This window comes from Alexandromys fortis, unplaced genomic scaffold (assembly GCF_014885135.2).
Source record: "Alexandromys fortis isolate MF-2015 unplaced genomic scaffold, M_Fortis_MF-2015_v1.1 scaffold_32, whole genome shotgun sequence".
NCBI lineage: Eukaryota > Metazoa > Chordata > Mammalia > Rodentia > Cricetidae > Alexandromys > Alexandromys fortis.
In genome coordinates, this window is record NW_026067938.1 from 11,228,931 (window position 1) to 11,243,419 (window position 14,489).

The window sequence follows — 14,489 nt, forward strand, 5'->3', positions numbered from 1 at the left end:
TTATGTTTTGTTTTTCTGTGTTACCTTAGCTCATTTTGAACATATTAGTTAAGTCCAACTTCAGGTTTATTATTTATTCATTCATTGATACATTTTTCAAGACAGTGTCTCTCTGTCCCGGGCAGGCCTAGAACTCCGTTTTTAGGCCAGGCTGGCCTCTGGTGTGCACAGTTCTTCTGCCTTAGCCCTCTGAGTTCTGGGATTGCAGATAGGCACCACCCCACTCAGCTTTAAGGTTTGATTTTTTTCAAAACTCTTTTTGTATGCTGGAAACCACAACTTTAGGAATGCAGTAAGGGCGTTGCTCACTTGGCAACGCTGTCAGTGTTGTTTCAACTTTGGTGCTCCTTCCCCTCCCCCACTGTAACCGAGAAACCTAACCACCCTTATGGTCATTCTTTGTACAGAGATACATTCTGGATAAATTGCCCTTGACTATCCCATTTTTTTGTTTGTTTGTTCTTGTCCGAGTTTCCCTAAAATAAACAGCCTGCATTACCTCTGCCAGAAGGAAGTCCTTCCCTTTAGCATTTGGAACTAAGCAGGAAATGGCCCCCTTGATTCATCTCAGTCAAGCTGCCACCTTTCTTTTCTCCTTTGAACAGTATCCCCACGTGGCTTCGCGGTGGGGTGCATTACCTGGTCTGCATGACCCCAAGGGTATGGGGGTACTCTGTACTCGGCCGTGTGCCTACAGTTTCCTTTCTGTAATGGAACTGCATTGAGAAGCATAGGCAAAGCCACACTGGTCTGCCTCGTAAGGAATCCTCGGGCTTTGTATGTGTGCTAGTTATCCATGGGAGAGGGACAACTGAATCTTAAAATGTTTGTTGATTACTATTAAATAGTACTATAGCGTAAATTCTTTGGTGGACACAAATGCTAATATGTGTAAGAAGATCTTAGACTTGAAAATATCATTAAAATGAAAATAACCTTTTCTTTTCAGCTGACTGTATTCACAACCTTGATTGATGTTACCAAAGGTCAGTTTGAAAGTTACCTCCGGGACTGCCCAGACCCTTGTATCGGCTGGTGAGCACACATGGCCTACTGGACATACTGAGACCGGAAGATGTGTTCTCTGGCACGGCTCATCTTCCACAGGCTAAGACTCAAGGCCTGTTGTCTTTCGTCATGAGATGTCCTCAGCGTGTCTGCAGTTTACAGACTGTGTCTGTGGTTTGCCTGTTTTCATCATCATCACTCCCATTTACAGAGCAGTTCTTTAGGGATGCACGCTGTGTGGAATTTGCCAGTTCATTTCACTTTGACACTGGGGGAGAGGTACCCTGACCTCTGTGGAACAGATCAAGGTCCTTTGCTGGTGTTAGTCCAGTGCCCTGTGTGATTGATGTATACGTTCATTCACCTTTCCTTTTTGACCTGGATTATTTATGTTTTTCTGTATACCAGTATTTTCCTCCTGGTTCTCTATCAGAATCAGCATGTCATTCACCTTCGCGGTTAGTGACAGCAATGTGATTTCACTATGCTTGTCTGGGGTTTCTGAGATAGACAACATTATCTTAATGGATAATACACCTTTGACTCTGAAAATAGTATTTGGGAGGGTTACAAAATAATCATTATATAAACAGTATTTTTCTAGAGAATAAAATTGTTCTCGTTTTCCTAATTATTCTACCTTCCAGTAACCCCAGGAAGTTTCTAGCTCAAAAACATGAGTTCAAGAACTCAGCAAGCTCATTATTATTGTATGTATAATCCATTTAATAATTGTTTCATTTTTCATTCTAATCAACATATTTTTTTAACTTTTCATACAATATAGTTATTAACAAGATTTTTCAGAAATCAACCTATTTATGAAAAACGCTAACAGAACTTGTTCACCTTTCTTTCACAGTCGACAGTGAAATGTGTGCTGTTTGTGCCAGACTGTACCCATTTAATTTTGTACAATCTTGTTTTCCCAGGATGCCCAATAAACAGTCACTGGCAGTCATGTCAGCACTCATGCATGCTGGCTGGGTGTGTGCCTGTGTGGCTTTGAGGGTGGGGGTCATTATCAAGAGATACACGCTGAGCATCATATCTAGATTAAACAACAAGGGTTATGCAAGCAGGTTACTAAACATATGACTTAAATGGTCACAATCTGTCATGACTAATACTTACCTCTTAACCTAGTAGTGCCGACCCAGTTTGCAGGTATGCAAAGGCAACTTTTCCCCCCCGAGACTGCACACAGGTGCTTCTACGATGCCAGCGTCTCCAAGATTGTTATAGAGAAGGAACAGGAAATCACAAGAGGATTTGTATTACAGTAAGATTCTACGGTAGTCACAGTGGTACATGGTAATCACATGGAATCTGAGGTTGAGAGGTGTCAGTAGAATAATTAGAAGTCGAAGACCAGCCTGGGATACATGGGACAGTCTCTAAGAACCAAAATCATAAAAATAGAATAACATTCAATTAATGGAAAAAAGATTCCAATTTTAACCCTTTCATAAGAATGAAATGAGATAAAAATGAATCCGTGATATGTAGTATGCCTTGGTAGAACGATTATAGTATGTGACATTCTTCTGATTGCTACATGCTGCTAACTTAGGAGTAAGTCAATGACTTGGAATAACTGGCATTAAAATTTTAGTAGCATTGTTTAGTGGTGAAGCAGCTTTTAGACAGTGTATTTAGTCTAAGCTTGTTTATACAGGTGTTTACACATAACTGTATAGCTAGACTAGAAGGTGGTGGCTGGGAGGGTATTAGCCATGTTGACAGTCGTTTCCCCTGATGAATGGTCAGGGCTAGTAAGACTCAGGCTGGACCCCAAGCATAGAAAGTAACCTACCTGCTTAATATTTAGGAATATGACTTTGTTGTTGTTGTTCATTTGCTTTTTTGTTTTAAGGCAAAGTCCTAGGGCCCTGGCTAGCCTCAAAATTGTGATCCTCCTGCTTCAATCCACAGTGCTGTGACTCAGGCATGAGCCATCAAACTGGGTTTAGGAATTTTGATTTCAAATGGGGTCCCACACTTAACTAGTATGCATCCGGCCCTAGGTTCAATCCCCAATACCACCAAAAAAATTGTTAAAGTAAGAGGCTGGAGAGACAGTGTAATGATTAAGAGCTCTTGCAGAGGACTCAGGTTTATGACCCAGCACCCAAATGGTGGCTTACAACTGTCTGTAACTCCAGTTTTAGGAGATCCAACAGCCTCTGCTGGCCCCCATGAGTAACAGTTTCTTATATAGTGCACATACATGCATATGTACAAGCAAATACATACAAATAATATTTTCTTAAAAATCAAATAGAACTCTAGGATAGCTCACCTTGCTGACAGGTACCACATATGCAGAACTCAGTGTATCGGGCTCTGTAACAGAGAACAGCTCTGCATGCAGCAGCTTGCCTTCTCAACAAACCCGTTATGCTTGAAGTCCTACTTGACAGTGAGAAAAGGAAGGCTGAGTTGCTCAGTTACACTAACAGGGAGAGGAGCTGGGATTTGAGCCAGACGTGTCCAACTCTTGGGCTTTTAGCATGACACTGTATTTCATAACTACAGGTAGCACAACAAGCAGGCTTGACGTGGGAGGCTTCCGCTTGGGCTTCTGTGTCCAAAGCCACCAGCCACGTTGGCTCTGTCATCTGCTGTTTCTTTGTAAAACAAGCTTCCATAGGGATCAGAAAGCTGAGATCAGAAATTGTTGTTTGTGTTGTCTCTGAGAACACATGATTTTCACTTCTACAATCTCAGATGTGCTTAATTCGTCTTGGGGACTTAGAATTAAAGACCCAGTCTTTCTGTGACCGACACAGCACTACATTAGAAACACCAAGTTTGGGTTTCGGGTCTGATTGCAAAGCCCAGGCACTTGCTATTGAAGTCAGAGTACGTGAGTCATTAGTTGATGTAAATTGACTTACATTCACCATCTTAGAACCATGGGCGTTGGAGGTGGCCAGAGGTCCTAGACTCTCTCATACTGTGCACTAGCTCTGCCAGCAAGCCATGGAGGTGTGGCTGGCCCTGAGCCATGAACACAGCAACTTGTCAGCCTTTGGGGATGCTCTCCTTCTTGGACTGGGAAAGCAGGGTTTCCTAGCCAGCTGTTACAAGGCAGACTGATTTGCTTGGGCAATTTCCCACGGCATTTCTACATACCATGAGAAAAGTTTACATCAGACTCTGGAAGGATTTGCTTTGAATAATAAAGATTCTTGTCTCTCCACAGGGCAAAAGTTGGTCAAGCTGACTAGAATAGCTCTTCATGTATTCCCGGTAGTTTCCTAAGCATGAGATGATGCCACAGTTATGATACAGGTCATGTGAAGTACAGCATCCACTTGGCCTATCCATTACATCCTTGGAAGACTTGGGAGTAAGGCAAGTGGAACAGATGCAAACACAGAGGTCCTTAACTTTGGCCAGAAGTACCATCAACCATTAGGCTGTGTGGCAGGCTAGATGCTTGAGCTTGCAAGCAGGGTAAGATCTTAGATCATTCATGGTTCTTGTGACCTCATGTTGCACTTGTGCTATAGATATTCCTTGAGATACTGATCACTGAGCTTTTTAAAAAGAGCAGCTGGGCAGGGACCCATGCATGTAAGCCCTTGGGACAGCTGCTGCCTTCCAGGCTTCTTTGACGCTAGGGCAAAGTGAATGCTGTATATTACAATTCCTCAGGGTCTCAGCAGACTGGGGAAGGAGTGGCATACAAGACATGAAGTAAATTGATGTAAATCATTTGCCTTGTTGACCCAAAGGGCCTGAACCAACTGAGTTTTGCATAGTGGATCTCTACATAAACATATCTAGCTTTCAGCTATACCTTTTTTTCTGAGAACTTCAACCTGCCTTGGTGGTCCTGGTTCTTTCTTACCGATAGTGGTGATATCTGGAAGCTGCTGCTTCCTTAAAAAAGGCTGAGTATGACCTAGCAGGTGTCTGAGGACCTAGCTTTCTGCAAATGTCATCACTATCCAAGTGACAAGAGTCCAGTGAAGCATCTAGAAGAATTTAGGTTCCAGGTACTATGGAGCCCAGCACACAACACTTTTGAGAGGTGAGTGGGAGGTGCAGAGGTATTGGATCCTGGTAGATTTGGCTCTAAGGACATAACTAGAACCTTTGCAGCTGATGTGGAAGCATCCAATCTGGTGGCCCTGATTATACCAAAAAAATGCATCTGCAGTAGGGAACAACTATTTATAAGTAAAGGCTGTTAAAGAAAAATTACTCACCAACAACAAGAGATGGTTGAATGGTTTAAAGGCCTTTATCTTGTGATGTCAGATACTGAATCCAGGACCTCACACATGCTAGCCAAATGCTTTACCTCTGAGATAACTATGTGATAAATTTAAGGCAATACTGTACAATCATTCAACAGTTTTTCAGAAGCTAAAATTACATGTAAAAATTCAATGGCTATTTTTTTCATTGGTAAAGACATTTAAATTCTTAGTACCCATGTGGTAGAGGAAGAGAGCAACTCCATGAAGTTGTCCTCTGACTTCCACATGTGTGTTATGGTGTACACAACATTAAAAATAGTTTTAAATATTGCCACACGATTATGCTTCTAAATGGATACACTACATAAATGTTAAGGCCAAACTTGATAGCACATCTGTAATCCCAGTACTTGGGAGGGTCAGGAGTTCAAAGGCATCCTCAGCTAAATTGCTTAGTTTGAGGCTAGCCTGAGCTATGTTGAGACCTAGTCTCAAAAACAAAATAAACTAAGTGTCAATAAGACTTGGTCAAGAATTGATTTGCAATTTCAGACATAAACTATGCTGATAAAATGTTAAGAAATTCTGTACCTTTGAATATTTGATATGTAACTTTCCTTGATACTTTTTGTATGTATTTCATAACTTAAAGGAAATAGAATGAATTTTTTCACTATGTCTCCTCCAGTTTACCTCAGCATGTCTTATAAATACTATTATTTAATATGTAGAGGGTGTGCTATTTCACATGTGGTGGTCAGAGGACAACTTTGTGAGCTGGCTTCTCCACCATATGTGTTGCAGGAATAGAACTCAGGTCATCAGCCTTGGTGGCAATTCTCTTCCCCACTGAGCCACGCCATCAGCCCACAACCATCATGCCATACCATGCAAACAGACTGGAAAATGTTGGAAGTCTGATTGCTTCACCCGTGGGCTGACTGGAGACTTAACTGTCTTGTGGTTTCATATTTACCTTTGTAAAATAAATGTTCAACAGTGATTTTCTCAGGGTTCCTTTCTGTTTAGGAATCTAGTCAAGATGTTTCTCAACATTGCAGGCAGTTCAACAGAAGCCATTAGGTGCCTCAGGGCTGTTGTAGCGTTACTCACACAGATGCATGGGTGAACTCAACAAAATTTTTCTTGGCAAGTATTTAAAAGTGGTGTTGCTCGACTTGACTGGAATCATGTGAACTGCCAGTACAGAATGGTCTCCACATGTGCACACCTGAGTATACCACACATACAAACACACAAAAATAACGTGCCTAAGCACGTGTAAGCTTGTATGGTTAATCTGTTCATTAACTTGAATTTTTTTTATTGACAAGACACTGTCAGTGAATACTGCCAGTTGTAACTCATTCTATTTTTCTTTTCTTCTCTAATATATTACATCCCCAGCCGGTTTTCCCTTTCTCCTTTCTGTCCTCCCCACAACCTCCTTTTTACCCCAGATCCACTACTCCTCTTCCTTTAGAAAAGTGGAGGCCTCTCAGAGATATCAACCAAACATGGCATACCAAGTTATAATAAGACCAGGCATATCCCCTCATTCTAAGGCTGGATGAAGCAATCCAGTGGGAGGAAAGGGGTCTCAAAAGCAAGCAAGAGCCAGAGACAGCTCCTGCTCCAACTGTTAGTAACCCCACAAGAACACCAAGCTACACATCCATAACCTATATGCAGAGGATTTAGGTCAGACCCATACAAGGTTTCATGATTGTCACTTCAATTCTGAGAGCCCCTATGAGCCCTCCTTGTTAGTTGACTCTATGGGCCGTTTTCTTGTGGCATCCTTGTTTTATTTCATAAACTAGGTAAAAGCTATGGTACAATGTGAAATGGAGTAATTAATGGCACTTTTCTAGATTTTAATAGAATAGGTATCTTATGCTTTCATTACTAAAAATGCTAGTAAGAGGGAGGGGCTAAAGAGATGGCTCAGCAGTTAAGAGCACTGATTGCTTCTCCAGAGGTCCCAGGTTCAATCCCAGCCCCCACATGGAAGCTCACGACTGTCTGAAAATCCAGTTCCAGAGGATCCAACACCCTCACAGACATTCAGTCAAAACACCAATGGATATAAAAATAAAAATCCTTTAAAAAAAAAAAAGAGTGCTAATAGGAGGTTTGGAAGAAATAATCTCTAGTTAGATGGCTCAGAGATTGAGAGCTGGCTGCTCTTCCAGAGGACCTGGGTTCCATTCCCAGCACCCGCACTGCAGCTCACAACTGTCTATACCTCCAGTTCTAGGTGATCTGACACCCTTACAGTCACACATGTATGCAAATCACTAATGCACATAAATTATTTTTTTAAATTACTTTTTCACATGAGTTCATAGACACTGAAACAGCAAGCACAGGGTCTACACCAGGTCCTTTGTGTATGTACTATAACTAATAGCTTAGTATTTTTATGAGACTCCTGACTGAGAATGGGTGGGTCTCTGACTTTTGTGCCAGCTTTTGGGACCCTTTTTCTCCTACGGTGTTGCAGTATCCAATTTTGTTATGACAGTTTTACTTCTGTCACTTTTGGTTGTTATCCTTAGAAACCTGATCTAACGAGAGAGAAGGAGTGGGCCCAGAGAGGAGCGTAGGTACGGAGGAACTCGGAGGAGAGGAAAAAACTATAACAGGACATACTGTACGAAAAAAGAATCTATTTTCAATGTGAAGAAAATAAGACAAAAGGATTTATATTCTTTAAAAAAATGCCTTTTTAGTAACTTTTTTATTGCAGTGGTCTTGGGGTTCTCTCTTCTGGGGTATACATATGTGAGTCACATTAGTGGGTTGTTTAGTGTTAGTCTACCTCAACACATGGAATAAATCCAATAAAATTCATCTTGCCAAACAAATACACCTGAACTGTTATTTCCCTTCTTCACATTTGTTCTTAGGTGACTGTGACATCCAGGCATCAACTTGACAGCTGAAAGATACTCCCCTTTTCAGTTTTAGTAATCTTTACTACTGCCGAATTCATCCTCTTTTCCTCTGCATCCTCCCTCCTTCAGTCCTTTCTCCTCCCCTTTTGCAGAGCTGGTGATCATGGGACTTCCTATATGCTAGCCACTCTACTCCCAAGATACATGCCCAATTCCTTCCAAGCATACTTCTCACCCTACAGTTTAAGCAGCCATTTTGGTCATTGTTGCCACTCATGTTCACAGTGATAAAAGCCAGGGTCGTTCAGTTTCCTTGACATGCTCTCTACCTGCTGTTCCCCCTAAATGGCTATTTTTAAAATGGGAATCAAAGTTGTTCTCAAATCACGAAGGGCACACCATATGGGTTAATATAACAGTGACAAACTTCATTCACCTTTTCTAGTGATCTATCTTGTCATTACCCTCTTAACCTCACCCCTATTTTAGATTGTACTTTCTGATGTACAGACATACCTGAGTTTATGTGTTCCAGGTGCATGCACATGCCCACAGGAGCCAGAAGAGGGCACCAGATCCCCGAGAGCTGGAGTTGCAGGTTGTGAGCTGTGAACTGAACCCCGATCCTCTTTAAGAGCAACAGGCACTCTCTCTAACTGCTGAGCATTCTTTCTAGCCCTTACTCCTATTTTAAAAATAAATGACACCACACTTTCTACCGAGATTTAGAAAAAAGTCCACTGAAGGGGTACTGACAGCTAGAATATTAAAAGCCTTTAATATTTTTATTTAATAAAACTACATGTTTGCACAATTTCTCCTTTATCAGTCTGCTACTTCAATAATTTCATAGCATTTTTCATTAAAAAACCATCTTCATATCTGGTCTAGAAAAATAGAATTTAGAGAGCTTGACAAAATTGTGGGTGTCCTACTTAATCATTGCAGCAAAAATATACAATGATACCAGGAAGTTGATGCAGAATGCGTATTACAATCTGTCCTATCCATCTGCTTAGAAACCAACAATCTGGGAAATGTCAAATAAGACATATCACTAGAAACATGCACTGGGCCAGTGAGATGGCTCTGAGGGTGAAGGTACTTGCTGCCAAAGCTGAAGATCTGAGTTCAATCTCTGGGACCCATATGGTAGAAGGAGAGAACAGACTAATACAAATTGTCCTCTGACCTTCCCACATGTTCACCACAGTACACACACATCCCTTCATACATTAAATAAACATAATGTATATATACTATATAAATATAATTATTCACTGTACATATGCTTGTTTACTAGTTTGATAACACGGAGCCCCTTTGATCAGAATATTCTCTGCATGTCCCGCTCAAAGCCAATTCGTTACTACCAGGAAACCAGTAACGGATAAGAGTCTACTAACCTTAAGGTCAGAGGTAGTTAGCTAGAATAGAATTCCAATTGCTTTCAGGAGCTGACATAAGACTGTTTTATGTTGTTTCATGATGGATTAGTTATTAGGAGTGAATGATTGGTGATTGTTACAGTAACACCTCTCTTCTAAAGCAAATCTGAAAAAGTATGCTTCCTTAAGTACACAAAGACTTTACTATATCATACTTAACATTTATATTCTATCAGATATTTTCAAGCCAGGAAAGATAGATGCAATCTCAAAATATCTTTTTTATGTATTTATCAAAAGTATTTATAAAAAAAACAATAGAAATGGGAAATAATAGAGAACGTGCTCTTGTAAGAAAAATACTCTCCAGTGACACCTTTCAATAGTCAGTCTATCATTTTTCATGTTCTGATTTTTTTTTTTAACATTAAACACTACCAAGAAAGACGCAGTTCTGGAAAGAATTCTAAAGCACAGTGCATATATCAATTTAAATAAAAATGCAATTCAGAGTTCTATGTAAGATATACATTTATTAACAGTGAAAAAGCATTTACCCAAAGTGAGTGTTACAGAATACAGAGTGCCTCCACAGTCTGGGTAGTTCACTGCTGTAGCATTATCTCTACATAGATTTATATCTTACTCATCGGGATTCTTTGTCTCTCTCTATCACTAACCAAAATTTTAACTTAAAAATTAAGACAAAGGGGAATACTTAATTAATTTAACTTTTGAGCAATACTTACTAGAAAAAACATATTATATACATTATGTGTTCTCAACCTCTGGGTATTTTAAAACTAAATTATCTACTAAAATATGAAAAAAAACCATACTAGACAGCAGCTATAACATCAATCAAATAAACTAGTTTGGTAAAGTTCATAGGTACCATGGTAATAGCTAACGTATTAAATACAATTCTGCCACTGTATGCATGCAGAGAGAGAGAGAGAGGGAAAGGAGGGAGGATGCACTGAATTATGTAAGGCTTGCCTTGAGGGTTGAAACGGTTTGCTTTCAGTCTGGAAAACATAAAGCTTTCTGTACATATAAATTATTGTTCTAATGTCCCCCGAAGTCAGTCCAACTGGGTAAGAATCCTTGATTCTGGATTGGTAGTTTTCCAAATAAACTTGAATGAAGTTCAAGATATATGGACTTAATTTAAATAACAATACAATAAAAGTCCTCACAGGGAAATCATCATCATTTGATATTCCTTGACTAGACATTTATATTAAGCTATCAAGCAAGTGAGAATTTTAAAGGAATACCACCAAGTTCTTACAGGGTATTTTAGACAACTATTAAGAAATTGAAGAGGATATTTGGAACTATCTTTCACACTATTGCTTTTCAAGTAAAAATTTGTAAAACTGACTTCTTCACGGCTAGCTGGCTCTGCAATAATTACTACCAGATCAGGGCTGTGGTAAGCACGGATGGACTCAGAAGACAAAGCACTCTTTAAAGTTGGTTTATTAAGTGATGAAGAACTCACAGGGACTTTCTTGACACTTGAACTTGCTTCTCTCTCACGACACACAAAATCAACTCTTAGGCTTTGGTTTTAAATTATCATCTCAAAAGGCATATTTATCCAAAGGCATTAATGTTCTGTTACATAAATTTAGTTCTATTTATTCTACTTAAAAGAGTTTGGTTTTTTCATTTTATTAGAATGCTACTTGTCTGTACAGAAATACTCCCTACATTTATATAAAGCTTCTGTATTAATTTTTAGAATGAAGCAACATAGAACAGGATTTGCAACTCTGGAAAATATTAATCTAATAGATAATTTTGTGATGTTCTAACATCATCTAAACTTCGTACACAATCTAGATGATTGACATATTTATGAATACTCTACAGATTCCTGGTTACCTTTATAAAATCTACGTTATTCTTACACAGGACCTGGAGGTGACTACAAGAACATCAGACCCAAAAGCAGCAACACTGCCTTTATTCAGAAGACTGGTCTAAGGCTGGGCTTCAGATTAAATAATGTATTTCTCTAATTCTTGGCCACTGCTGTTTCTGAAGAGTGTTAAGTTACATAAAACAGCAATTTGCTGCACAGAATTCAACAAAATTTCCCAAAAGCGTACTTTACAGATAAGTTCAAACTTTATTTAAAACTACATTTTAAAGTTAACATACCAAACATCACAATGAAGGGCAGGGGTCAAGATCATAACAAATAATAATAATAATAATAATAATAATGATAGCAATAATAAAATAAAAAGAAAAATCCCACTGTGTGTCAAGAGTTGAATCTGTCCAGGATTCAGATTCTGATGTTTTAAACTGCCATGGGCAGAGATTAGCATACACATCAAAAATGCATTGTCAAACTAATTTACATTTTATACAGATCAAAACCCAGCTTTATTTAGTGTCTTTTTATATGCACTGACTATGTAAGAGAGTTAGATGAGTCCCTGAAGACAGTTCATTTACTCTGGGTTCCCACTGTTTCTGAAAAGAAGAATAATGGATAATATTTTATAAATGAGTTAATCAAATTTTACTAAAATTTATTTTTAATATTCTCTTTCATAAAAGCTTTTACTTTACATATAAGACCATAACAGAAAAAAATGTGAATTTAGTCTAAATTCCCCTACAAAACACAGAATGAGGATTTGTTTTTCATGATTAGAAACAGAGCAAACATTTCCTCTCTAAAAAACTCCACTAGGAGAAAAAGAAAGTAACTATAGAGATGATTAAATGCAGACAAAAGAAGAGGGGCTGGAGGACACACTAGAGCCCAACAGTTTCCTTGAATGCCTTGAGTCCATGAGGCTCTATGAAAAGAGAGCTGCAGCTTAGTCCACCAGCACGGGCTGATGCCCACAGAGACGCCATGTATGCAGATGGGCAGCAGTGAGCTGCAAGGGAAGCTCTGAAAGATCTACATGTTCTGTTCAACACCTCAGTTCCACAAAAACAAGGAAAAAATTATAAGATTCTAACTATTGATAGAGAATAATAAAAAGAAAATGCTTTGATTTTGATATAAAAATTGCTCTGAGCAACTCAGAAGTTGTACCATTACATCCACAGAGAAGGAAATTGGAGAGTACAATTGTAAAAACAAACAGTGTGCTTCTCTGAATAAAATTCATAAGAATCGTTATGTTTTTAAACTTTCTACAACAAAGAAGGCTAAAGGACATTTAATAAAGGTAGAAACCCAAAAGTAATGTGAGCACAATAAAAGAAGGGGCAAATGGGTTGCAATACACAGTTTTTACAGGGCAGATGAAAGATATTACATGTATTTTGAGCATTAAGAAATCATAAAACATTAACATTAGAGTTGCATCTAGTACTTTATTAAAGATTTTATAAATAGAAAACATAATCTAATATAATTTGCAAAGAATCAAGCAGCTGGATTAATTGACAGATTGCCCCTTTTCCAATAGTAGCCTTCTATTTTTTAGGAATAAATAGTATCTTTCAAAAACAAACTAGACTAGTATGATCATGATTTTTCAATACAAAATTAAAATTGGTAACTTTTACCAGGTTCTTTCAGTATCTGAGAATTTCCAGCTAATTCTTCAGTCTGCATTTCACATATTTCATCAGATAAATGGTTTTTCTGTTCTTCTTCTACCATTTTCTTCCTTAGCTCTGCCTTTAGAATGAAAATTAAAAGTATAATCTTTCATCTAATATTTGTTACAAAGATAAGCTTAGTTGAAGAGAGCCGAATACCTCTGAATAGACTGTCAGTTTGAGCGGCAAATCCTCGACTTTCACAAAGTCTTCTTCATCAGACTTTTGGCTTATGTTACCAGATTCAGCTTCCTGTAAGGTAAGTTATAGTTAATGAACAATACAAAAGCAAAAAGCACAACACCTCTGCATCAGAATCTAAATTACTCATGCCTAGAAAGAAGGTGGATTTCTATCTATTCATATTTATATGAATAATTTAAAAATGTATAGTTCACTAAACAGGGTACATAGCTACAGCTTTGAGCATACTGTTGGACCCCCTCCCTCCCTCCTGCACCCCACAGTTAAAAATCCAGTTCACAAAGGCTGAATGAATAATAGTAGTTACACTGGGAGACAAATACTAACCAGCAATTCTTTGGTGGTACTGATGATTGTACCACAGGGTCTTGCATACGCTACAAGAGCTATTTCACTATATCCCTCATCCTTATTGTTTATGTTCAGAGAATGCATTAGAATTATATTCAGAATGTAATAAATATAAGCTTTTCAAGTTATGTTTGTTAAGGCTCATAGAGAAATACTAGTTGTGAATTTAGCAATTTACTTTAGTGACCATCTCCAATTCTTTCTCTTTAACTTGAATTCTCTTCTTTCCTTAATTATCCTTTGCAATTTTAAAAACTACTATCTATTAGCTAACTCAGTAAAACCCTGAGGGTGCGTTCTCTCTCGCATCATCATCGCCATCCACTCTGCAATTGCATATGTTCTTCTGACATCTTTTTCTTAATTAAAAAAAAAATTATGTGGGCCGGGTGGTGGTGGCGCACGCCTTTAATCCCAGCACTCGGGAGGCAGAGGCAGGCGGATCTCTGTGAGTTCGAGACCAGCCTGGTCTACAAGAGNCAAAAAAAAAAAAAAAAAAAAAAAAAAAATATGTGCACGAATGTGTGAGGGTGTTGGCTCCCCTGGAACTGGAGTTACAGACAGTGGTGAGATGCCATGTGGGAGATAAGAATTAATCCGTTGGAAGAGCGGTCAGCGCTCATCACCTATCCAGCCCCCAAACAACGTATCTCTTATGCAGTCATTAGATTACTCTTCAGAGAATACAACACTGACCATTTCACTGTTTTAAGAAAAAATAATTTTCAGCATGATTCTCTGCCTAAAAATTGAAAATAAAAATGATTATAAGAATAAATCAAGCTGGATGTGGTACCACATGCTTTTAATCCCAGCACTCATGAGGCAAACAAAGGCAA

The 14,489-nt window shown here is 38.7% G+C and overlaps 2 protein-coding genes across 3 annotated transcripts in view; one reads left to right on the top strand and one right to left on the bottom strand.

Annotated features, from left to right (window-relative positions):
* Asah1 (N-acylsphingosine amidohydrolase 1) overlaps positions 1-11,752 on the top strand; it is a 43,694-nt gene extending 31,942 nt beyond the window's left edge. For both annotated transcript variants that reach the window (XM_050147252.1, XM_050147251.1), the window contains exon 14: positions 950-11,752. In XM_050147252.1, coding sequence (XP_050003209.1) covers positions 950-1,039 — 90 coding nt within the window. In that variant the 3' untranslated portion in view covers positions 1,040-11,752. The remainder of the gene's footprint in view (positions 1-949) is intronic.
* The window catches only part of Pcm1 (pericentriolar material 1), a 93,882-nt gene continuing 90,371 nt past the window's right edge, over positions 10,979-14,489 (bottom strand). Inside the window, exons 37-39 of the mRNA XM_050147268.1 lie at positions 13,255-13,347; positions 13,060-13,174; positions 10,979-12,003 (exon numbers count right to left, since the gene is read on the bottom strand). Of these exons, the coding sequence (XP_050003225.1) occupies positions 11,978-12,003; positions 13,060-13,174; positions 13,255-13,347 (234 nt within the window). The 3' untranslated portion in view covers positions 10,979-11,977. The remainder of the gene's footprint in view (positions 12,004-13,059; positions 13,175-13,254; positions 13,348-14,489) is intronic.